General features: G+C 41.0%; 1 protein-coding gene and 1 long non-coding RNA gene across 3 annotated transcripts in view; one reads left to right on the top strand and one right to left on the bottom strand.

The window, feature by feature from the left end:
• BICC1 (BicC family RNA binding protein 1) overlaps positions 1-24,365 on the top strand; it is a 278,024-nt gene that overhangs the window by 131,125 nt on the left and 122,534 nt on the right. For both annotated transcript variants that reach the window (XM_019502212.1, XM_019502213.1), the window contains exon 3: positions 16,054-16,123. In XM_019502212.1, the coding sequence (XP_019357757.1) occupies positions 16,054-16,123 (70 nt within the window). The remainder of the gene's footprint in view (positions 1-16,053; positions 16,124-24,365) is intronic.
• Positions 2,609-16,130, bottom strand: LOC109287285. The gene is made up of 3 exons (XR_002094814.1): positions 16,052-16,130; positions 7,195-7,197; positions 2,609-2,619 (listed from the first exon to the last, which is right to left on the bottom strand). It is a non-coding gene; the product is annotated as an uncharacterized LOC109287285 (long non-coding RNA).

Genomic DNA, 24,365 nt, shown 5'->3' with positions numbered 1-24,365 from the left:
CCCCCCCCCCCCCCCCCCCCGCATGCTCAGCAGTGGACCGGAAATACTTCTGGTCCACTTCTGGGTCCACCGCTGAGTGCACAGGGACCCCCCCCACCGACTCGGCCATCAGCTGCAGGGGAACCCCGGGTGCCCTCCAGACACAGGAGGCACCAGGCAAAGTGGCGGACCTGGAAGTGGACTGGGGACCCCTCCCCCGCGCTCCTATGGGATGCTCCATCTGCCCCACCATCTCGGCGTTCACAAGCTGCCTGGTACTTTGAGGTACGTAGAAAAAACATATAAAGCTGTGTCTATGTCTGAATTGTCGAATCTCTCTGAATCAAATTGGAGGCTTCCGATTTGATTCAGAGAGATTAATGGGTCTTCGGATTTGGAGATTCGGCCGCTGAATCGGGCCAAATCAGCAACTGAAGCTTCGCACAACCCTACTATTTGACAATAGTGTTTCACATCTACAAAAAAAAGATTTAATATTTATAACCATGGAATAAGTCTCCCATTAAAACCTCTTGTTTCTGAAAGAGCATATTTGAAAAAAGCCATTATGAAGAAACTCTTACCACATTATTTATTTCTCTTGCCTACACTATTGCTATCCCTGGAATTTACTTCTGGCTCTGATGATGACTTGCTCTGTTATCTTATGTAAGTTCCTTAATCTTTTGTACTTTAATTACATTAAATTTTACAGAGGGATGAGCTGTTTTTGAGATGCAGTGAAGTATCTACAGGCTGCCCATGAGGATTCAGGTTCAGAATAAGAGTGTGAAACAAGAACTTGTATCTAATATAATGCCTTTATAATGGAATTTTTGTCATTATCTGTGTGCACTGTACCTGCGTTACTCTACATTGTTCAGTAAAGTACTTCTATCACCTGTGTTGTATTTTTTTAGAGATTTTTTTTAGCATCAGTCCTTTGTGAACATAGGCACTGTTAACAGGGCAGTAATGGGGAGAGCAGGTTAAATAGGAAGAAAACAGGTTTTTCTTGCTTGTTAAATTTTGGGATTACAATAAAATCATGATGTGTTATTTTTAAAGTTTCAGTGATTACTTTCAAGGTTTTTTTTTGTTTTCTAGTCATTTTTTTTAATATTTTGAATTACTTTGCAAAGACTTTAAATATGTTTTACTGACTAAGTATTGGGCTACCAATTGACACCTTTTAAAGGTTTTATATTTACAGAATGGTTGCTCAGCAATTGAGTGTCTGGCATATTTCTGGTGTCTCACATTAGGAACACAAAACCACTACTAAGTTTTTTGCAAATGTTCTGCATGTTTTCTTTTTATTTTATCACTGAGCCTGGTCTACCAAGAATTTAAACTTTCTGCATCATCTTTGCTTATTTTAGTTAAAATTATGCATTCAGCACATTTATCATGGGTTCATTTACCTGATAACAATATTTATACGAACTTTCTTCATTAGCTGATTCCAGTTTCCAATTGAAAGAAGCTTGACACCAGGCATGAATTTTGTTTTTTTAATTTGGTTAGATTACATTATTCTTTCCCAGCATTTTAAATGTAAAAATGAAGAAACTAAGCAAGTGTTAAATTGCAACAGCAGCTATATTTAGTTACAAATAAGCATGTCCAAATTGGTTAATAGTCAATGAGAACTGGCATTTATTTTGGAAAATAACTAAAAAGTGCAAATGTAAAACAAAATTAAAAATATGATTGAAATAATGATTATAAATTGATAATTTAAATCCCTAATTTAAAACAGCTCTCCTGGAAGAAATGGTAGACAAAAGTGTCCTATCTATACCTGGAAAATACCTAGAACCCATTGAGGACGGAGCCCTAATCCTGCCATACATTTGTTTTCATGGAAGGCTAAGTGGCTTGCAGTATCTTGTTTTTCCAGGGTTGAATGGGAGAGCTATTTTCGTAGTAGCATGTACCTTCAGGAATCTGCCATCTTTCACTAACCTTCTTATTTGAGTGGATGAGCCACCTGTTGATTCTTCCTCCATAAGATTTACTGTGGAAAGGTATCTCCAGGTAGGGAGGAACCCTCCAAGGTTTCTTTCCTTCTGTGCCACTCCTGGAAACTGAAGAGGTTTGAAATTGCTTTGCTGATGTCATATTTGAGACTTTTCAATTTGTTCTTCCATCACTTGTCTGTGTTTGTGCCCCATATCCATTTTCCCCATCCCTCTCCTTGGGCAAAAAACCCATAAAAAAGCAGTTGCCCTGCAACCAGATTACCTTCCACCTCACAGACTTTGCGATTACATAGGAATATAGTAAAATAGGGCTGGAAGGATCTATTCTAGCCCCCTGTTCATAACAGAACCTTCCCTGACTAAGCCAAGTATCTGTCCAGTCTGCTCTTGAAAACTTATAGGAATGGATATTTCAAACTTCTGTAGGTAACCTGTTCCAATGCTTGATCACACTCATAATCATAGAAAATTAGGGTTCGAAGGGACCTCATGAGGTCATCTAGTCCTCAGACTCAGAGCAAGACTATCTCGATCTAGATCATTTCATCCAGGGCTTCATCGAGACAGCCTTAAAAACCTCCAAGGATGGAGATTCCACCACCTCTCTAGGTAATGTGTTCTAGTGTTTCACTACCCTCTTAGTGAGAATTTTTTCCTAATATCCAACCTAAACTTCCCTTACTGTAGCTTGAGAGTACTGTTCCTTGTTCTGTCACTAGTGAGAACAATCTAGCTCCATCCTTTCTGGAACCTACTTTCAGGTAGTTAAAGGCTTCTATCAAATTCTCCCTCAGTCTTCTCTTCTGCAGACTAAATAAGTCCAGTTCCCTCAGCCTCTCCTCATAAGTAATGTGCCCTAGCCTTCCAACCATTTTTGTTGCCCTCCACTGAACTCTGTCCAACTTGTCCACATCCTTTCTGGTATGAGGGGCCCAAAACTGGACACAGTACTCCAGGTGTGGCCTCACTAGTGCAGAGTAGAGGGGAATAATCGCTTCCGTCGATCTGCTGGCAACGCTTCTAGTAATGCAGCCCAGTAAGCTGTTAGCCTTTTTGGCAACAAGGGCACACTACTGGCTCATATCCATCTTATTGTCCACTGTAACCCCCGAGACCTTTACTGCAGAGGTGCTGCTTAGTTAGTTGGTCCCAAACCTGTAGCGGTGCATGGGATTCTTCTGTCCTAAGTACATAACTTTGCACTTGTCTTCGTTGAACCTCATGAGATTTCTTTTGGCCCAGTTCTCCAGTTCGTCTAGGTCTCTCTGAATCCTAACCCTACCCTTTAGCATATCTGCTATACCTCTCAGATTCATGTAATCCACGAATTTGCTTTGGGTGCAATCCATCCGTCCCATCTTCCAGATTGTTAATGAAGATATTGAACAAAATCGGAACATTTCTCCTGATTTCTAACCTAAATTTCCCCTGCTGAAGCTTGAGGCCATTGTTCTTAGTCCTGTCCCCTGCAATCATGGAGAAAAGCCCATCTTCAACCTCTCTATAGTCACCCTTCAGGTATCAAATACCCTGCTCAGCCTTCTCTTCTCCAGCCTAAATAACTTTAGCTCTTTCAGCTTTTCCTCAAATCATTCTTCCCAGGCCCCTGACCATTTTTGTTGTTCTGTGCTGGACTCTCCAATCTGTCCACATCCTTGAAGTATATGGTCCAAAAACTGGATGTAGTGATCTGGGTGAGGCCTCACCAGTGCTGAATGGAGTAGAGGAATTGCTTCACTTGATTTGCAAGTGACACTCCCGTTAATATAACCCTGTATGCTTCTGGCTTTTTGCAACAAGAGCACACCTTTGGCTCATATTCATCTTATGGTCTACAGTACTGCAGTCTAACTAGTCATTCCCCAGTCTGTATAAGTGCATGCAAGTATTTCATCCCAAGTACAGGACTTTGCACTTGTCTTTGTTGAATTTCATTTGATTGCTAAGTGTGCACTCAATTCCATTATCTAAATCATTAATGAAAATACTACACAACACAAGACCCTGGGGTACCACACTTGATACCTCCGCCCAACTAGACATTGAGCCACTGGTGAATACTCATTGAGCATGATGATCCAACCAGTTTTATATCCACCTTTATAGTACTTTTGTCTACCCTATATTTCCTTGGTTTGTTAGTGTGAATTTCATGGGGAACAGTGTGAAAAGCCTTGCTACAGTCCAGGTATAGCACATCTACAGCTGTCGCATCACATCTACTCCACCCTCCCCTCACCCCCATCCACAGAGCCCTTTACCTTATCGTAGAAAGAAATCTAGCTGGTGAATTCATGCTGGCTATCCCTGGTCACTTTGTTTTCCTCTCGATGCTTTTACAATATATTCCTTGAGGACCTGCTCCAAGGTCTTTCCAAGTATTGAGGACAGTCTGACTGATCTGTAATCGCCAAATCCCCCTTCTTTCCTGTCATAAAAGTGGGTCTTATATTTGCCCTTTTCCATCATCTAAGACCTCTTCCAACTTCCATGAGTTATCAAGGAGTTATCAAAACTCTGAAATTACCTCAGCCAATTTTTCAGTACACCATGTTGCATCCCATCCAGCTCTGTTAACCTAAACGCATCTAGCTTCTCTTAAGTAATAACTAACCTGTTCTTCTACTCTAACCTGTTTGTCTCCTTCCCTCTCCTCTGCATTCTGTAAGCAACAGAATGGTTTCCTTATTCTTCCTCTTCTTGACATACTTGTAGAATCCCTTTTTATTGCCTTTATGTGCTGTGCCAGTTGCATCTCAAATTGTGCCCTGCCTACCTTAATTTTATCCCTGCATGTCCCTGCAATACTTTTGTACTCTTCCCTAGCAATAAGAGGAAGTTTCCACTTTTTATAGAATTTTATTTTTGAGTTTCAGTTCATTGAGCAGTTTGTCGTCTACCCAGGCTGGTCTCGTATTGTACTTCCCATCCTTGTAATGCATCAGGATAGTGGCATAACTAGGGGCAGGTGAGTGGGGACCAGCCCTGGTCACTGACATAGGAGGGTTGCCAAAATCACCGCCCCACGCATGTGGAATCTGCTCCATAGCAGCAAGAGCCAGTCCCATAGAGTTGCTCTTGCAGCAACAGCCAGTGCTCAGACATGGTGTTCAAGCTTTAAGAGCAAGTGCTGGGGTGGGCAGAGCTCATGGTCAAAGCAGTGGCAGCAGCATCTGTGGACTATTTTGGCTAAGTCTCCTACGATCTGGGGTGCAAATCCTGCTTGGTGCACCCTTGCATTGGGATAGCTTGTTCCTATGTCCTTAAAGGGCCTTCTTAAAGTACAGTAGCTCTCCTGGACTCCTATTCCCCTCAGACTTGCCCCCCAAGAGATCCTTCCCAACAGTTTTTCTGAGTTTGCTGAAGTCTGCTTTTCTGAAGTTCAGTGCCTTTTTATTCTACCACTCTCTTTTTTCCCTCCCTTTAGGATCCTGAACTCTATCATGTTGTGGACACTGTCACCTAAGTTACCTTCCACTTTCACATTCTCAACTAATTCACCTCTGTTTGTGAGCAGCAGATTGAGAAGAGCTTCTCTTCTAGTTGGCCTCTCTACCATCTGTAATGAAAAATTATCCCCAATGCACTCCAACAATTTTCTGGACTGCTTGTACCCTGCTGTGCTGCCTTACAGCAGATGTCCCTATAATTAAAGTCCTCCATGAGACCCAGACCATGTGATTTGGGTAATGTACTATAGAACCTGCAAAGTGCGCATGTTCCTATACAAAATTGCAGTAACGAGAAGCCCTCCATCTTTCATTTCTCAAATCTGTTCAGAAAGATTAAACTTCAGGGTATGTGTATGAAACTCCATGGACATATAGAGTCATGTTTGCACTGGGATTGATTCATCTTAATAGATTTTGCAAATGAAAGAACGTTGTCTTAGAACATCTCCATTGTTTATAGTTAGTTGCGTTTGCTTTTTGCTGGTTTGACAGAACTAAAAATCTCTTCCTACATCTTTCTTACTTGCTTTCAGCAGTGAGTGGCTGTATATTGAGCTTTGACCAAGAAAAGCATTCCACTGCCACATGCTATTGAGTTTATGTGGATTGATTCTAAATTTGTTTCAAAGAAAAATACCTAGAGCTGGCTAGTGTTTTAGGTTCTAAATGTATCTGAGAGACAGTTAGGAAGTTGAATTAAATGTTGCTTTAAGAGGAAAACTTACTGTAGGAAAACTTAGCTTCAGGGCTTTGTATTTGATTGCTAATAATACCTATCATAAATTTTCACCTGTTTCTCTTTTGGAATTTTGTAAATCTTGGTGTTCCATTATAGTATGAAAAAGCCACTAATGAAAATCAGAAAGTATTCAGTGTTTGATTTTAAGCAAATGTGATCTTACTTTCCAAATTACAAGAATGAAGTAGAATACTTGGATTCTTAGAAAGGTATTTCTCAAAGTAATTTAAATTAATATAATACTGATTGATTTGTATCCCCTATTCACTTCTAAAAAGAAATCAAATTTTAATTTTGCACACTTGAAGTCATTAATAATCTGTTTTCGTTAGTGACCATCTCCACCACTAAGAGAACTGTGAAAGAGAATCAGCTTATTGATGGAAAAATGACTGGAGAAAGTAATGAGGTTGTAAAGCAGGAAGTTTCTGTGTCTTATGTAGTAGTAGTCCATGGTTTCCAAAACTATGAAAGAGGTTCTTTGTGAACCAGTTGTAACATATACCATAAAGCCCACTAAATTGAGACTCATTAATACATAATCTGACAAATCCTAGCAACTACTGCTTGAGATATGAACTTATTGAACATGGTAAATTTAAATGCATCCAGAAGTCTGGTTTAACAGTCTGTACCTGGTGTTCTGTGTTACCTGACGTTCTCTAATCACAAACATTGTACAGATAAGTAGGGTTACTTTTACGTGTGATCAACATGGTAAGAAATGTAGCATTTACTGAGATATTACATATATTTGTAGTAAACATTTTAGGTTTGTTTAGGCTTATTTGGTGAGTTCCAACTGAGTGTAAAAGAGGTAAGTAGCCAATTTCCCTTGATTTGTTTTTCCCCCAATAATGATTTCTTTTTGAAAAGAAAAGATATCTTTTTCCCTATACTCTGAATGTATAGTCCTTTAACATTACAGTTTTACAGGGTTTTGTTTGTTTGATCACAGAGGAGATTTACCATATTAGCCTGAAGTCAGGCAGAAGATAGGGCTGGGTGGTGCTTTAGGATAGGGATGTAAGTTGCACACAGACTGGTTTATGTCATCAGAAACTGGTTTAAATCTGTAACAGAACAGAAGCTCAATGCACATAAACCAGTTTCAAAATGGCTGAAACTGGTTTAAGGTATACCTGGTTGAATGTGGTATCAGAATTAACTGATTTAGGTCAAACCAGTTTATGAACTGGGCTGGGCTAGGCTGTGCTGTGGTGTGGTATCTGCGCCAGAGAACAGGGCTGGCCCTGCCCCTCTGCTCCCTAGCTGGAGCAGTGAGGGCTGGCTCACTGCCCCCCTGCCCCAGGGTCTGGTGCCAGGGAGGGGGGTTAAACTCACCTTCCCCCAAGTACAGTGCTGCTCTGCCCTGTTGGTATACTTGGTTCAGAATATGACTGTGGACTAGACATCCCAGATGTACTTCGAAGCAGGAAGAGGAAGTGATGAGCAACACTGAAGAGTGCTGTTGCTATGAGTCTGAACTGCAAATCCCAGAGACCTCGTTGACAGCAAGAAGAGGAAGTGAACATGTGCCTGAGAGCTGTGCTCTAGCGTCCCCTGGCGTCTGGCTTGAGCCACTGCAGGCATGTGACTGCATTTCCTGAATCCCAAGTGAATGTCTGTTCATTTGCTTATTGGTTCAATTTTTTCAGCTTAGACTAACCTGCAAAGATTGAATAAATTCAGCTTTCTGACTGTCTGTACTTAACCTTAGACACTAACTGGTTCAGAAGGAATGAGGTTTTGTAGGTAATAACCTGCTTCATCAGATGTCTGTCTGACCCTCTGCATGTTGGCTTGGTGTGAAGAAGTGAAAAGGATATTCTTCCTAATACAGTTTGAAAGAGATCAAGGGGATGAAAGTATTATGGGGATGAAGGAATAATTGGTTGAAACTTTTATTGTGAATGTTTTTCCTCTGTTTGTGGCTAATAGCACATCTTTCTCTTACCATCCTATTCCAGCATTCTGTCCTTGTTTTGGGTTATCTTAATATATTAAGTTATTTGTTATTATGCAACTGTAGAATTTGTTCATAATTTTAAGTAGGCTAGCATGTTTGAATTTTGATGTTTTGAAAGCTCTACACTTCCCTACCCATTTATGTATATTTTTATTTGACCTCCAGAACAACACTGGAGAAGCCTTTTTCTCAGCCTTGCATCTCTTCAAAATGCTGCTTTTCTAGTGCCAAATTAACTCTGATAATTTAAACAGAAATCCCCCAAACTAAGTGAATAACTCCTGAATAGAATGGGAAACTTACAAGTGTATCTTGAGCTAGGGAGTGGACTTAGATCAGTGGTTCTCAACCTTTTTAGACTCCAGGCCACCTTGCTCCTGACCTGTACCTCTGGCCCATCTGGTGACCCTCACTCCCAACCTGCTGCCCCCATGCCCTGTCCCCTCAGTATGTGGGGCAGGGCTGGGTATGCACATGCTCCCCTGATTTCAGACATGGGACTGCAGCCTGGCCAGACTGAGCAGGAGCTGCCTTTGCTCCCTTCAGGCCATCCATACAGTCCCTCACCCCTCCTCCCTTCCAGGGTAGAGTCATGGCCTGAAGGGAGTGGTGGCAGCAGCTGAGCCGTAGCAGTGGGGTAGAGCTTCAGCAGGCATGTATGCAGTTGGTGGTGGGAGGAGGTGAAGGCAGCACTCCCCCACACTTGTTACTTCTTGCACTCTGGCAGTGTGGCAGGTGTAAGGGTCTCGGCAGTGGTGGCAGCAACATGTCTCACTGGCCCGCTCTTCCCTCCCATGCTGGGTTCTGCCTGCTGGGCAATGGAGGCAGCTCCTGCCTTTTCTGTGCTGATCTGACCAGGCTACAGCTCCATGCCTGCTGTGGGTGCAGAAATCAGCGGTGGAGGGGACAGGAGGGGGCACATGCTTCCCTCCTGGCATGGAACCTAAGCTGGCCGCCTCCTGCTCCCCCCAGCCCCAAGGATTTTTAAAGTTTGTTCATGACTGTGTGCTATGTTCTTGCAACCCACTTTTGGGTTGTGACTCATGGGCTGAGAAACACTGGACTAGATGACCTTTTTGGGGGGGTCCCTTCTATTTGCTTATGATTCTGTGACCATCTCTTAATTATGTACAAATGTTGACTATGGGCTCCCCACGGATCTAGGGAAACAGTGGACTTTGACAGATGTTCCTTTAAAAGTTGAATTGGGATCTGATCCCCACATCTGAACAGTGCCTCCTGTCATGCCACGTGCATAGCAGGAGAAGCAATTGTTGGGTTGGAGGATAAGATCCCAATTGCACCCTAGGGCTGGTGTAGAAGGAGCCTAGGATTCCCCTGCACCACAAGCCAGGTGCCAAGTGCACTACAACTAGGAGTGCCTGTTGGCTCATATGTCTTCCTTAGGCTGGAAGTGCTGATCAGGAAACTTGTGCTCACAACTGCAGGAACACACTGGCCACATGTTCAATTTAAGGCATGATGGGAATCAGCTACAAAATTATTAAATATATTTTGTGACTTATTCCATGGTTTATTGCATCATTCATTGCATGAACACATGGCCTGGTAACTGCGCAATCACATCTGAAGTGTAATGTCTGCCAGGATCCAGTGTGTCACTTGGGCTGGACTCTCCTGCTCCAGCTGAGCAGTTTACCCTTTCAAAATCTCCAAGTTGTGCAGTAGGGGGAGACAGCCTGAGTATCGGTCTGGATTAGCCAGTCAGGGCTACCCTCTTCACTGCTGTCATCTGTCAGCAGGCAGACTGGGGAGCCTGCAGAGCATGCTGAGATGTATGATAGAGAACCGCTGGCTGTGCAACAGCTCGGCATTTGAATGTCTGTTCAGGGGTCTCCAGGTAAGGAAAAGAAACCTGGGAGAATTCTCCTGGATTATTTGAACATGTGCATGAGCTATAGCCTCCTTTAATGGGTGCTGCACCCATCCATTGGGTGTCAAGGTATTTCACAAAACTAATGGGATAATTGTCACAGGAGCTAATAGTAATATTCAGTTTAGGACTGGTTGGGCCTCAGCTACATTATTGTATACAGTTCTGGGCTCTGTAATTTCAGAAGGATGTGGTGAGACTTCAGAGGATCCAGAGGTAAGGGACTAAGATGATCAAGGGGTTGTAATGCAAGCCATGCATGGAAAGGTTGAAACATCTAGGTATGTTTAGTTTGGCATAAAGGAGATGGAGAGAGGGGACACGATAGCAGTTTGCAAATATTTGAAAGGCTGCCATAAAGAAAAGAGACAATAACTGTTTTCTTTTCTTGCAGATGGCAGGCCACAAAACAATGGGTTTAAACTGCAGCAAAGCAGATTTAATCAGTCTCAGGTAAAAAAAAATCTTACTGATAGAACAGTGAAGACAGCTGCCCAGGCAAGTTGGGAAATTTACTTCTTTGGAGATTTTCTAGAAGAGGCTGAATAAGTGGTTTTCTGGGATAGTACAGGAATAGCACATCCTGCATTTCTACAGGAAGTTACACTTACACGACCCTTGAGGCCCTTTCTAACAGTATGCCTTTATTCTACATATTAATTTGTTCTAGTTTGCTTATTGGGCTTGATGAGAATGAGACAGAATATAGCCCACCATTCTAGCCTTTCTCCAGTCCTAGAGTCTGAACTTCATGGCTAGGGACAGAAGTTGCACATAAACTGGTTTAAGTGATCAGAAGATGGTTTAAACCTGTAACAGAACAGAAGCCCAGTGCGCACAAACTAGTTGCAAAATGGTCAAAACTGTTTTAAGATAAACCTGGTTGACTGTAGTATCAGACTTAACTGATTTGGGTCAAACCAGTTTGTGCAACTTCTATTCCAGGCCCCTTCCTGGTTTAAGTTAAAACAGAGTCCTCCAGCATCCCAGCATGCTCTGCAGTTCTGTGCTGGGCTGTGCTGTCTGCTCCAGAGAGCAGGGCTGGCCCTGCCCCTCTGCTCTATAGCCTGAGCAGGGGCAGGGGCATGGCAAGATACTGGCTTGCCATAGCCCCCTGAGGTGAAGAGGGCAGGGAGTGAGTTTATTATTCCTCCCCTTTCCCTTCTCCCTCTAGGGACCCAGTTGCCACCTCCACTGCTTGCCTGCAGCCAGGCAAACCCTGACTGTGGTCTCCAGGAGGGGGAGAGGGGATGGAGGGAAGAATTAACCACCTCCATGCCTCCTTCACCTTAATGGGACCATGCTGGGATAGCGTCTAGCCATGCCCCTCCCACCCCTGCTGATGGAGCAGTGCAGGGGGAGGGATCCTGACAGGGCAGCAGCCTGTAGCAGGGTCCCCAAGGGAGCACAGTCAGTGAGGGATTTTATTCCCCCTCCCTTTCCTGTCTCACTGGCAGAGACTCCAGGTCTGCCTGGCAAGGCAGAATGGCCCTTGTCAGGTTCCCCCCCCCAACTGCACCAGCGGGGCATGCCCAGATGCCAGCCAGCATGGCCCCACCAAAGTGAAGGGGGCAGGGAGGAGGTTAATTCTTCCCTCTGTCCCCTTTCCCCCCCAGGGACTGCAGCTAGGGTCTGCCAGCCCCGGCCACTGCCCCTGCTGATTACTCCTCATGAGTGCAAGCCTCTTCCCAGCAGTGGGGGGCTGTGCTGTGGCTGGAAGCAGGGTGGGCAGAGCTGCATGAGGCAAGTGGTGGCACCAGAGCTCAGAGGTGTGGCTCTGCTCACCCCGTTTCTACCTGTATCGTAGTCCCTCTGTGGAGAAGAGACTTGTGTTCCCCAGGAAACCATCACAGGAGCTGCTGCCCTGTGAGGGTTGCTCCCCCTTCACCTGTGCTTCTTGTGAACCCAGCATGCCCCCTTAGGCAAAGAGGCAGGGGGGTGTTTATTTCTCCCCTCCCTCTGGTTTCTGAAGGGGACAGGGAGAAGGCTTATTCTACTGCTCGCCATGTGCAAGGAGTGATCTGCAGAGGTGGCCAGGATTGGCAGATCCTGCCTGCGGTCCCCTGAGGGCAGAGGGGGAGAATAACGCCCCCCTTCCTCCTTTGCCTCAGGAGGCCATGACAGCCAGCCTCTGACCACTCACCACCCTGCTGCTGCACCAGTGAGTGGGGAGCACCAGGTAGACTCCAGCCTGGGTACATGCCGGTGGCACAAGGAGAGGGAAATTAAACCCTGTCCCTGGCCAGTTCACTTGAGACTACTGCAGGAGCTGGCTGTGCTCCCCCTTGCACAGCTTCCCTGCAGCTGATGGCATACTCTAGCGCCCCCTGGCTTCTGGCCTGAGCCACCGCAGGCATATGCCTGCATTTCCTGAGTCAAATGGGAATGTGTATGGGTTCACTTGCAAATTGGTTCAATCTAAGCAGGCTACACTGTCCTGCCAAGATTGAATCAACTGAGGCTCCAGCTTTTTCAGTGTCTCCAGCCCATGGGTTAATGTTGTCATTGAATACTTGGGATGAGATCTGGGAATTTAAGTTCCCCTGTTCAAAGACATGGAAAGAAGCATTTGGTGTGCTTTTTTTCATGAAAAACAATGCTAAAACATTGAACTTAGAAGGTATTTCCCCTCAGATTTTAATAATTTTCTAGCAGATCAAATTATGATGTTTAAAATAGGTCAGTTATTTTCCAGTGTATTTGGAAGCCAAGCATTGTGTGGATAAAACTTTCTCCCAACCCAAACAGTGAAGTAAGGTTTCCTTCCTGAATGGGCCAGAAAGAAGAAAAATATATGAAGTTGGGCAGATCTATATTCTGAGTGTTGGCTCTTAATTCTGTTGACCATAAATTAATTATCTTTGGATTTAACTTACATTATTGTATATACCTGAAAGCAGTAGGCACTTGTTGGCTGAGAGTCAAGTAATTATTTTCAAAAAAAAGTTTTCTTGCTAATCAAAAAAAATGAAATGCCTCCTGTTTCCTTCCTTTGTTTATGCAAAAAAGCTTTTATAGTCTTTTGTACACCAGCTGCAAGTGTAATAATTTGAAGACTGTTCCACTGATTTGTAGGGAAGTGATATTGGCATTGGCTCTCAAAAGCATTAATGGGGAGGGAGTTGTCAATGTAAAACCTTAATACAGTGATCAGGGAATTGACTTACCTGTGTTTTTAATGATTGTTTGAAAAATATTTGTTTTTATTTGTACTCAGCAAGTTTCAGCTAACTAAAATTTTATATGTCAAGCTACCATGTGATCCAGTCTTTTATTTGTGGAGTGAATTACTGATGGATGAAGTCAGCTTGAAAGGTCTAGAGCTCAGAGTTGTTCTAGTGGATTTCTTTCTTCGCATCTGAATTAGGGAATTTTGAAAAATATGTACAAGTTGCTGATAGAATTTCACCCCATTGGAAATGTCTTCCTCCAGCTGTAATTTAATATGCCATTATTCTGTATTAACCCATAGAAAGTATAGCGTAGCGATCCCTGGCTGACACTTTCACTTTTTCCACATGGTGTGATAATCTGGAAATAGAAGCTTTTAAAAAAAATTATATTGATCTGGGCAGAGAATAAAAGTGTAGGAATTAGATTAGAATGTCTCCATCTTAGAAGCTGCTAGAATAGGGAACCTATAAATGTTGGAAGTATTTTTTTTTCTTCTTTTTCCTTTTTGTTTTGCTTGTTTGTTTTTCTAATATATTCCATTCTCCTTTTGGAAGTGGTTTGTGTCCTTAATATTGGAATTATTTTGTTTATTGCAGGCAGTGCCAAGACCAGTATTAAATTACTCTGCTTCACATTTCTTTTTTCTTTTGTTTCTTCTTTTTTTTCCAGTTGACAATTGGAAATTTTCTTGACAAAATGTCTCGCTCAATAAATGACTTAAAAATATTTTCAGATTTATAAAGCATACCCAAACAAAGTAACTTGTATTTTACATACTTCTATTTGGAAACATAGTGTTGGAGGGTGTAACTGTGTGGATCAACAAGTCCAGTTGCCTGCTGCCTCAACCAGCCATGTCATCTAATCGTTTTTATAAACTAATCAAGTCCCCTTACTCCCCCCATTCATTTTATTCTACTTCTCTGATTAAAGGGCTTTTCTAATTGTTCTGATGGCTAGAAATCTTCCACTAATTTCCAGATAGTCTCTCCCTATGTGTTCTTGCACCAAAATCTTTCTTAAGCTTACATTTTTTTTTCCTTTCTTGATAGTTTGACAGCATCTCTAATCCCATGATCATTCCAGTAGCACTTTTCTGTATCTATTCTAGTTTCAATTCTTTATTCTTGAATGTGGGTTACAAGAACTGTGCACTATCTTCTAAATAAGGTCCCGGCAGTCTCTTGTCCAATGGAATTGATACTTCCCCCATATCAACTGATAGTACCTTGCCAGATGCATTCTATTTATCTTTTTTTTCACAGCAAGATCACCTATAATTTGGTCATCAGGTGATTGACTGCTGTGCCTGTCTTTTTCTTTATTCTTCTGTTTCCAACAGATTAGTTCTCAGTTTACAGTAGAATTCTTATTAATACCTTGGTACATGACCTTGGTTTTTTATACTGCTGGATTACAAACTGTTTCTATTAAAGCAGTCCTCAAGGTCATCCTATCTTGTCCTGTCCTGTCCTATCCTATCCTGTCCTAAATGGTTGTAGGTAAATTTCAGCTTATTCCCAATTCTTGTGTGTGTTTGTGTGTGTTTTAATATAAATAAAATGAAAATGAATCCAACTGAGATTACTATGTTCTTAACTTGGTAATATGTAATATCAGGTGACTGACTTAACCATATATAACTTGACTCAGTGGAGATAAATTGATGTAGTTCACCTACCCCAGTACCTTGAAAGAACATTTAAACTGCTAAACCAATAAGTAAAAAAGTTTCAAGATTAAATACTGTTCCAGAGCTGAAAATTCTTTTTCAGATTAAAAAATATTTAGAAATACTAAAACACAAATTGGAGCAACAAATAAATAATGAATGCAAACCAAAGTAGCTTAATCTATAAGAATGCAAAACAAGCAAGCTGAAAAATTCTTTGATTTACTATAAATCATTTTACATTTTAATTAAAACATTCATTTGTTCATGTAACTTTAATGTTCAATAAAATAGGCTACTGCACATTAAAAATGTATGTGTAGATGCACCCCAAACAAATTTCTTGGCTTTAAAGTGCCACATCAAAAACCATGGTAGTACACTAACGTGCAGTAAAAACAGGCTACTGCACATTGAATGTCCCTAAAAAAGTTTGCAGTTTCACTACTGCAGCCTAATGTACATTTATTTAGTACCTCATATTAGAGGTACTACATTTAATGCATAGTAGCAGAAGCGCATTAATGTATGTGTAGACACGCCCCTTGAGTCTTATCCAGGGGCTACTGCATTCATTAGAGATTATGGGATAGTTCTACTAAGACAGGGGTTTTCAACTTTTTTGCATCATTGTACCTCCAGTGGCCAGATGTAGAGCAGTGTACCCACGACCACAGGGGGAGAGGGTGGCGAGCGGCTGGATGCGGAATGGTGGCAGCTTCCATGTGCAAGCTTCCCGTGCCCCCAGTCCGGCTGGGTGGGTGATGCTTGTGTAGCAGCATGGGATGCTGCATGGGGGCACTCTGTCCCCGTCCATCTGTACGTACCCCCTAAGGCCGTCTCGAGTACCCCCAGCGGCATACGTATTTCCAGTTGACAACCTCTGTACTAAGATGGATCTGGCTTTTTATGAATGTGTGGTGTTTCTCCTTTGCACACTTTCAACTTTAATTTGTTTACAATTTTCAGAATTTAAAGCACTTTTTCCCTATAGCCCGAAACTCTCACAGAATCTTTACAGTTAACCTTACATCTTAAAATAAATTTATGACTAACCACATTACTTCAAATATATTTTATTTAAACTTTCATAAAAAAGGATTGACATAATTTAACCAAAAAAAGAACAGTTGGATGATTGGGGAGGGCAAAACATTTTTAAATATATATATATATAATCTTTTAACAGATTATGGAAGAAACAAATACACAGATTGCTTGGCCATCGAAGCTGAAGATTGGAGCAAAGTCAAAGAAAGGTATATTTGTTTGTTTTACTTTAATATTTTAAATATTGAGCAGGCTTTGGGGGCAATCAAGCCAACTAAGTTACAGATGAGGCAGTTTCTTAGTACTAGACACTTAAAATCTGATTTATCTTCTTGTGTTTTTTCCTAGAAACAGTGATGTTTCTTTTCTTGATGGAAACGTTTTAAGTTTTAAATGAGCTCATATGTAACAGTGTATTTTAAATTATGAAGTAGCTTAAATCAGTAGTTCTCAACCGTTTTGTACCAGGACCCATTTGTAAACATCAGTGGCCAGTCCCAATCCAGTAAATAGTTTAAGTAGAAAACAGCCCCCTGGCCCTGCTGGTGCCCCCCAGTCCCCCAGCATGTGGGGTGGGAGGCATGGAAGGGGTCCCAAGCAACCCCTTGGAGGCTGGAACCCTACAGCCTGGAAGGGAAAAGCCATCGTTTCCCACATTTTTCTCATGTTAAAGTATAGTCTGTTTTCGAAGTTTGTTCATGACTCTTTCATATATTTTTGTGACCCACTTTTGAAACACTGCTTTAAATGCATTTGAAGTTTTTGATGGGGCTGCCAGTCTTGTGTTCACGTCTATAGTAGTTAAGTCTGTCTTTATGCTATTCCATATCCAAAATGAAGATAGTATTAATATTTTTTCATCTATGATACTGTTAATATAGGAAGGTCAAGTCCTTTATGTTGCTTACCAAGTACAAATGTGGCATATAATTATTAAAGTCTAAACTGTTATATATACACATTGTCCGCATGACACACATTGGCTAAACTGATTTTGTTTGTTTGTTTGTTTTAAAGGAACTTAAATTAGCTAATCTTTTTGTTCCTTATTATGTAACAAATAAAGATTGTATTGAAAGCACTGTCCACTAATGTGAACCAGTTACTTATCCTACCTTTCAAATAACCAATTTAATTCACTTAGGTTTAAAATTTTAATTCCCTTAGTGAAAGTGTTCATTGGAATGTGTGAAAGTGTGTCTTACATGATCTCCCTGTTGCATGAGGAAATTCAATTAATAGTACTTTTTTTTCTGTACTAAGTACTTTTTTGTTCATCCTGGTATGTGCTCAGATTTAAACATGGGAATCAGCATGGATTGTCTGTTTAATTTATTGGAAGTATTTATTCTGATAAAGCAAGTAATCTTTTAAACAAAGAGAACGATCTTTTCTTCAACTGTTTTGAAGTGGTGAAAAAGGTTGTGGCCACATATGAAAACTGAAGGGGAAACCTCCTTAATTCAGGTAATTTACGTGGGTTTCAATTTAGGGTAAATTCTTCCTGGGGTAAGGTAGTATCTTCCAGAGGGAGCAGTTCATTGCTTCACATTTCCCTGCAACCAGCTATCTCCAGGATTTTGCCTCTAGGTTCCTTGTGTGGGGACAATTTTGTTCATGTAACCATGGCCTAAGGGAGCTTAAAATAAGAGGTAAAAAGCAAAGCTTTCATGAAAACCTGTGCTTCTTGTGAACCCTTTTCTGCTAAAACCTAAGAAGGACAGGGATAAATATATATATTTTTTTTTTTTGAAAAGGAAAGAAAAGGTGTCTTGGGGTCTTCTGCTATCTTACATATAAAATTAAATCATGGATAACATCTCTTATATGGATGGAAGTCTGGATGAAGTCCCATGAGCAAAGGCTAAAGAGAAATGTTACAGTATTGTATTCTGGGTTTGTGTTTGGGGATGCTACAAAGAAAGGCCTAGAAGAGGGATTAAAGATAGTGTTAATAAAGTTTGCTGATGACTTTGCCAGAGAGATGAAATGCATGTGCAGAAAAATAAAACGAACATGGAAAAACAAAAAACTTTTGTGTGTAGAGGAATATAACCTGAAGAACACATGCCTGATAGGAGTGAGAAACTTGAATATCCTTCTAGCCAAAATAAAGTAATGGTGAACAGCAAAGTTGTATACATGTACATGTATACTACACTATACAAAAGGCAAGGATTTCTTAGGTTGATGTATCTTTTATTGGACCAACTATGTAGTTGGGATAAAGTCAGACTAGCTTTCAAATGCAAGACATGGTGAGATCTGATGAAGAATATCTTGCATACGAAAGCTAGTCTAACTTTATCCCAACTACATAGTTGGTCCAATCAAAGATATATCACCCTAAGAAATCTGTGCCTCTTGCACAGTTTCTGGACCATCACAGCTATAAACATCACTCTTACAACACTATACAAAGAAAGAGTGAGCCTACCCCAAAGAGTTCCTGAATATTGCATCACATTTTATTTATCTACAAGACATGGGCAACTGGTGTCACCTTAGTCAAGGGGGCACATGTCCCCCCTGCAACCACTCCCTCCGAGTAGGGGGGAGTCCCCTGTGGGTGATCCTGCTAACCGGGGGGTTCCCCCATGAGCAATCCTGCGACCTGGGAGCAAGTGCCAGGTCATTGCTGCAGCCACTCCCAGAAGCAGCTGGATTGGAACGATAGACCAGAGCTTGGGGGGGGGGACCAGCGCTCCTGCTTGTCTCCCCCCTGCCTATTGCCTAAGCAGTGAGCACGGACAGTCAGGGGGTGCACGTGCACCCCCTGCGCATTACCACTTTTATGAGACATTCTTATCTCTCTTCCTACTCATATTTACATGGATTATCCCATTTGCAGTTATGTAAGATTCCAGTTGTAACCACAGCAGTTGTTTATGTGGGGAAATGCATTAGCAAAGTGCTTTAGATTTATTTTTGCCTCCTTTAATGTAATTTAACAGCTGAAAGAGGAAGAGAGCCAGCTCAAACTAACTAGCCAAGTCTCTGTGTATTCAGATTTTAGAATGTCTGGCCCTCGTCCATCCCCTAGACTGAAAAATGAGCGTCTAAATGAGTAGACAGTAAGCTGGGGAGGAGCAGGGTTAAAATTTAGAGGGAAAATTGTTGATCCACAGACCAATATGCCAGAAACTGGATAAAAGATGTGATGCAGGGCAGCTTCTCTCAATCCTGGTAGGATAATCCACCAAAACCAAGTAAAACAGTGGTGTCATACTCATCTGGTCCTGAAGGCTGAATGAGGGTCACTAGGTCGGTCTGTGTACCAGACCGGGACTGACCCCCGGGTCCAGCCCATGCACCACATGAGGCATGTACTTGCCCTGGGGCTCACACAGCTTGGGAGGCTGGCACAAGGTGTGTGCTGTCTGTGGCATGCAGGGGGAATCTGGCTCTGTAGGCAATGCGTACCCTGTGCTGCCCCAGTGAGCCCCAGGGCCAACATGTGCTGCATGCAGTGTGTGGGTGGGACTGGACTGCCCACGTACTCTGCACACAGAAGAGGGCCAGTATGGGGCACACTGCATGCAGAGTCCTTCCCCCAGACTGGCTTTTCACACTGGCTCCAGCATGTCCTGATCTGGACTAACCCTGGAACTAGTATGCAGGGCCAGTTCAGTGGGGCACCTCATCTTGCACATGCTCTAGACTGAACCCCAAAGCTCTGTGCAGTGCCAGGTTTATCCCACATGCTGCATGCAGCCTGTGGGCTGGGGCCAGCAACCCATGGGCCAGATTATATGGCTCAATGGGTTGAATCTGGCCCATGGGCTATATGTTTCAAGTAGGACAGTTCAGTGTACTGACTTTGTCTGTTAAAGGTGACCTGCTGTTTTGGTACTTCACAGTTGTATCTGGTAGATTTTTGTCATCCACAAAATTGTATAATTGGAAGAACATTATAATTCCGACTAGTATTTTGATGTCTTTCGTGGTGTTCAGTCATCCATGAAAATGGTTTGATTTACTGCTTTATTTTTCTGTTGTTTTACTAGCTGATTATTTAAATTGGCAGTTATATGTTGCATTGTAATGCAAAGTATGCAGTATGGTTAAGTTCTGTCTTGTCAGCCATAAGATCTAGGCTATTTTTGGCTCTGCCAGTGGTTTTCAGTGTTGGAGAAACTGAGGCTCAGGGATTAAGTTACCTCTTTGTTTCTCATCTGTTATAGTAAAGCTTTGAAATCCATGGTTGGAAAGCCCTATAAATGAGATTAGTTATTTTTATGAATGGTAAATTAATATATAATACAAATTGTAAATATTTTTTCATGTAATTAGCTAACTAATGGTCCTGCGCTTTTACAAGCTGCTGAAATAACCTGTATATCTTTACAAAATGCAGAAAATATTTTACAAAAGCCAGATTTCCCAAGTTAATTACTGACTCTCAACTGTTCTATAAAGAGCAAAACAAAGGAATTTCCTGAGTTTAACAAACAACAGATGCTTCAGTGTTGAGTTATTCAGGGGAGGTGAGGATAAAACATTTTGAAATGCATGTGTTTGTGTATTTTCCAAACACTAAATACTTTTGAAGGAAGCCACTTTTCAGGCTTTGTTGATTAGATATAGTTAGTTTCAGATATTTTGGGGAGAATTAAGTCAATGAAATATACCTAACCTCTCATTATTAAAGAGAATACAATGATTAGGTTTTTCTTGGTTTGTGTGTGTATTTGTGGGAGAGGGTGATTACTAAATGTAGAATCTTCTTTACTCCTAAGTCTTGTTTAAATCAAGGAAACTGAATTTCATTACTAAAATATTGTTAGGCTTTTTAAGAGTAAATATTTAAAAAAAATGAAATATAAACTCCAAAGGCACACCCATAGGTGTGTATGGGGGGAGGAGTTACCCTGCCTTTTGTGGTAATTTTTTATCCTCCCCCCCACCCCCAATCTTAGTCTCTGTCTTCAAATTACACTGTCCTGTCTTCTCTGCTTATTTTGCCACCTTGTTTCGTTATTTTTTTTATCTGCCTCCTGAGCTGTTCCAGTTTCATTCCACCCTTCTTTCTCTCATTTGATATTTTTTTTCACTTGAGAAAGAATTAAATGTGGAGACAATCAAGCTCCAAATAGGACTAGAGAGTTTTTTTTCTATTTCCACCTTGTCTCCTACCTCCTCTATCTAATTAAAGCTAAAAATATTCATTTGCAAAATGTGTAGTCTCATAATTAATGATAACAAGTTGCTGCCATTTGCATTTTCAGCTGGTAAACCAAATATGAAATGCGTCTTATGACCTGACTTTCTGCTGAGCACAGTTGTAATTTATGCTATATGTAGACTTGGCAGGATTTGATTTTTATCTGTAAACATTGATAAACAGTGATTTTTACCTCACACTCACAGGCTGATGAAAAAATGTTTCCATCATTTATAATCAAAATTTATAGTAAGGAACATAAGAAAAATGATGGCTGCTGAAGTGTGTGATGAAAGGGAGAGCAGTCCTGCAGAACCATGCTGATTGCAGTTTGCACTACAACTCCCAGGAGCCCCAGGTGACTAGGAACAAAGGAAGAGAAAGTGACTAAGAAGACGATGGAGCTACGGGCCAGAGGAGCCAGGACAGATGGCAGCTCTGTTGCTCAGTTGGTGGCTGTCCTACAGTAGTCATGTTTGTCATTAATAAATTGTCTGCCCCTCATACTCCTAATTTCACTCGATCCTGAAAATTTTGATTAAATTTGAAATAAATGCTTAAAAATAAACATTAATTTATAAACAATGAATTCTGCCAAGCCTAGCTATATGTGTTTGCTTCACCACTGAATATGAGGTTTATTAATTCAGCATGAGTAAACATCAGTTATTCCTGTGGAAAATCATTACCATATCTTCTCAGCTCATTAAGGAAGCCTGATGTGATCTCAAATCAAGTATATTTAAAGAATAGCTAGAGCTGCATATCTGTTAAAGAGGTATTCTCAAGGAAAATAGTAGAAACAATTCACATTGCTACATTATGTGACTTATAAAAGACTTCTGTACATACTTAGGAAAGCAATTTGCTGATTACACAGGCATAGGAGATGTCAGGGAAGAGTATGTCCCATGTAGGAGTGTGTTTGTCTAAACCCAGTATCATTTCGTTGGTGACTTGTTTTTGAATGAATGAGGAGGCATAATAATGCCCGGTCAAGCTGGCAGTAGTTTTTCCTGTCCCAATTCTTTGTACAACAGGACTTGATTTGTTTTATTGCTGTGCCAATTAAAAGCCTAGAAAATTGATTCTTTCCATTTATACATAAACACAGTTTACCAAAGGCTAAAACTTTTCATTAGGAACAAGATGAGGAAGTTTCTCCCTTGAAAGGGGAATTTGTAACAGTAATTTACGCATTTTTTAACACTGAAGAGACAATACAGAGCAAATAAAAAGTCTGACTTGAGACTCTATCTTGGTTTTAGATTGAACTAAAGAATGAGTTTTGATTATTATAACCCCAAATTCAGTTTATTTAAATTTTGCAATAATGTATTGGGAAGCGTACTTTGCATTTTGTGTTCAAAGGTTTTTTGGAGTCAATTAAATATGCAATCATCTGAAATGTATACCAATATAATCATGAACTGTGTATCTGATAACCTGGACATGGATTTAATATGCAGTGCTGACCAGAAAAGTTTTCTCATGTAATTGTTTCTAATAAGTACCTTGTTATCAAATAGCATATGTAGAGAGAGCCTTAAAGCAACAGGCAAGTCTGACACAAGAAAAATGGCTTTTTCTCTGGTCCTTTCCTGTTTCATACATAAAAACTGACTTGCATAGCAGCATTATTGGTTGCCAGTTTTTAGAAGTCATAAGTGCAAACACATCATACCTTGTGCATGTGTTCCACTGAGGGATTATATCATTTCTTAAAACATATAAATGCATTGTTACTCATTATGCAATATCATTTTTTGCTATGATTAACTGGGATGAATCCCAGCTTTCCCAACTTCCTACAGAGTAAAAATTGAGGTTGCGCTTGTTAATAGAAATTTAACACTTGGCGCACAACTGTGATCATCACAGTAAACACATTCTTTTTTCCAATATATTGTGAATCAGCATTTGTGTTGTTTTTCTTGTTTCTCCATTTAAAAAATGGAAAAAATGGAAAAGTAATTATATACTTCCCTCAGCATTTTTGTATACTGACCATGGCACTATGTGTTTTTTAAGGTGAATTAGACGGCATGTTTCTCAGTTTGTGATGAACCAAAAGTTCTTTTCCAATAGTTTTTAAAACAGTGTGACTTTTTTTTTATACCTACTCTACAAGAGACATGACTTATAAAAATCAAACAGCCCTTTTTCCTTCTGAAGGTCAAGTCAAGACTCTCACTTATGCCCACATAACTCCCATTTTCTTCTAGTTATACCTGCAATGACATCAGTGGCCTCTCAAGTACTTCAGTGCATTTGGGCAGTTATGTAGTTATGTTTTGCACAGAATTATCAATTAAAGCAGAAAGATGGACCTTTTTTGCTGTTTCTTGGATGGTTCCATATTATCTTAGTCTCATCCTCTGATTTTGTGATATTGGATATTAAACTTGGCTTAATATGCCAGCTGCACAGACCTACTGCTGCCTTCCTTTTCCCATGTCCTATTGCACCAATTGGTATTGGTGCTACCCTCTGCTGTTTTCCAGGAGGATTTGCATTGAACTGAGATTCTGAACCTTTTTATAGTTGAGGCACTAAACAGACTCAAAGAAAATGTTAGTTCTTAATTTTCACTCGGTTTTTGACTAGAGAAAAATAAAGGGAACGCAGAATAAATGAACATGGAAAAACCACAATAGATCAGAAGTGTTTTTAACAGTATGAATTCTTATTTGACATCCCTAGGTTTATCTTGTGAAATGTTTTTGCTTGCATACCTAATGGTACTAACATTAAATAACACTTTGCAGTGCCCTTGTAAGGATTTCAAGGCACCTCAGGGTGTGCTGCAGCACCCTGGTTGAATATCATTGGTATAGAACTTCCTTGGGCATCATAATAGGGAGGAGAATTACTCTTGTTACAGAGAGACTCTGATTGTTCTACCTTCTGCCCCAAATTCCAGTAACAGAAGACCTTGTGCTGCTGTTTATCAATGCTTTTTAAAATCAAGGCAGGGAAAGCAGAAGCACTGCAGCAGCACTTTGCCTTGTATAAAATGCTAGTTCTTTCGTCCAGTGATGGCAGAGAAACATTTTGTGTAATGAGCAGCTTCATTTTCTGCTGCACAGAGTGCTTTCCTATTCTTTTTACTAATACTAACGCATCCAAACGGCTAACACCTAACAGGTTCACAACAAACATGACATGTCTGTGGTTCTCTCTTGCTACTTTTGCTGTTTCATAGATTTCACAGATTTGATAAACATTTGGACTGGAAGAGACTCTGGAAGATCATCGAGTCCAGCCCCCTGCCCCATAGGCAGGAA

The sequence above is a fragment of the Gavialis gangeticus genome, unplaced genomic scaffold (genome assembly GCF_001723915.1).
Source record: "Gavialis gangeticus isolate Ggan-Ray unplaced genomic scaffold, GavGan_comp1, whole genome shotgun sequence".
Lineage (NCBI taxonomy): Eukaryota > Metazoa > Chordata > Crocodylia > Gavialidae > Gavialis > Gavialis gangeticus.
This window is presented reverse-complemented; position numbering and strand designations above follow the sequence as displayed.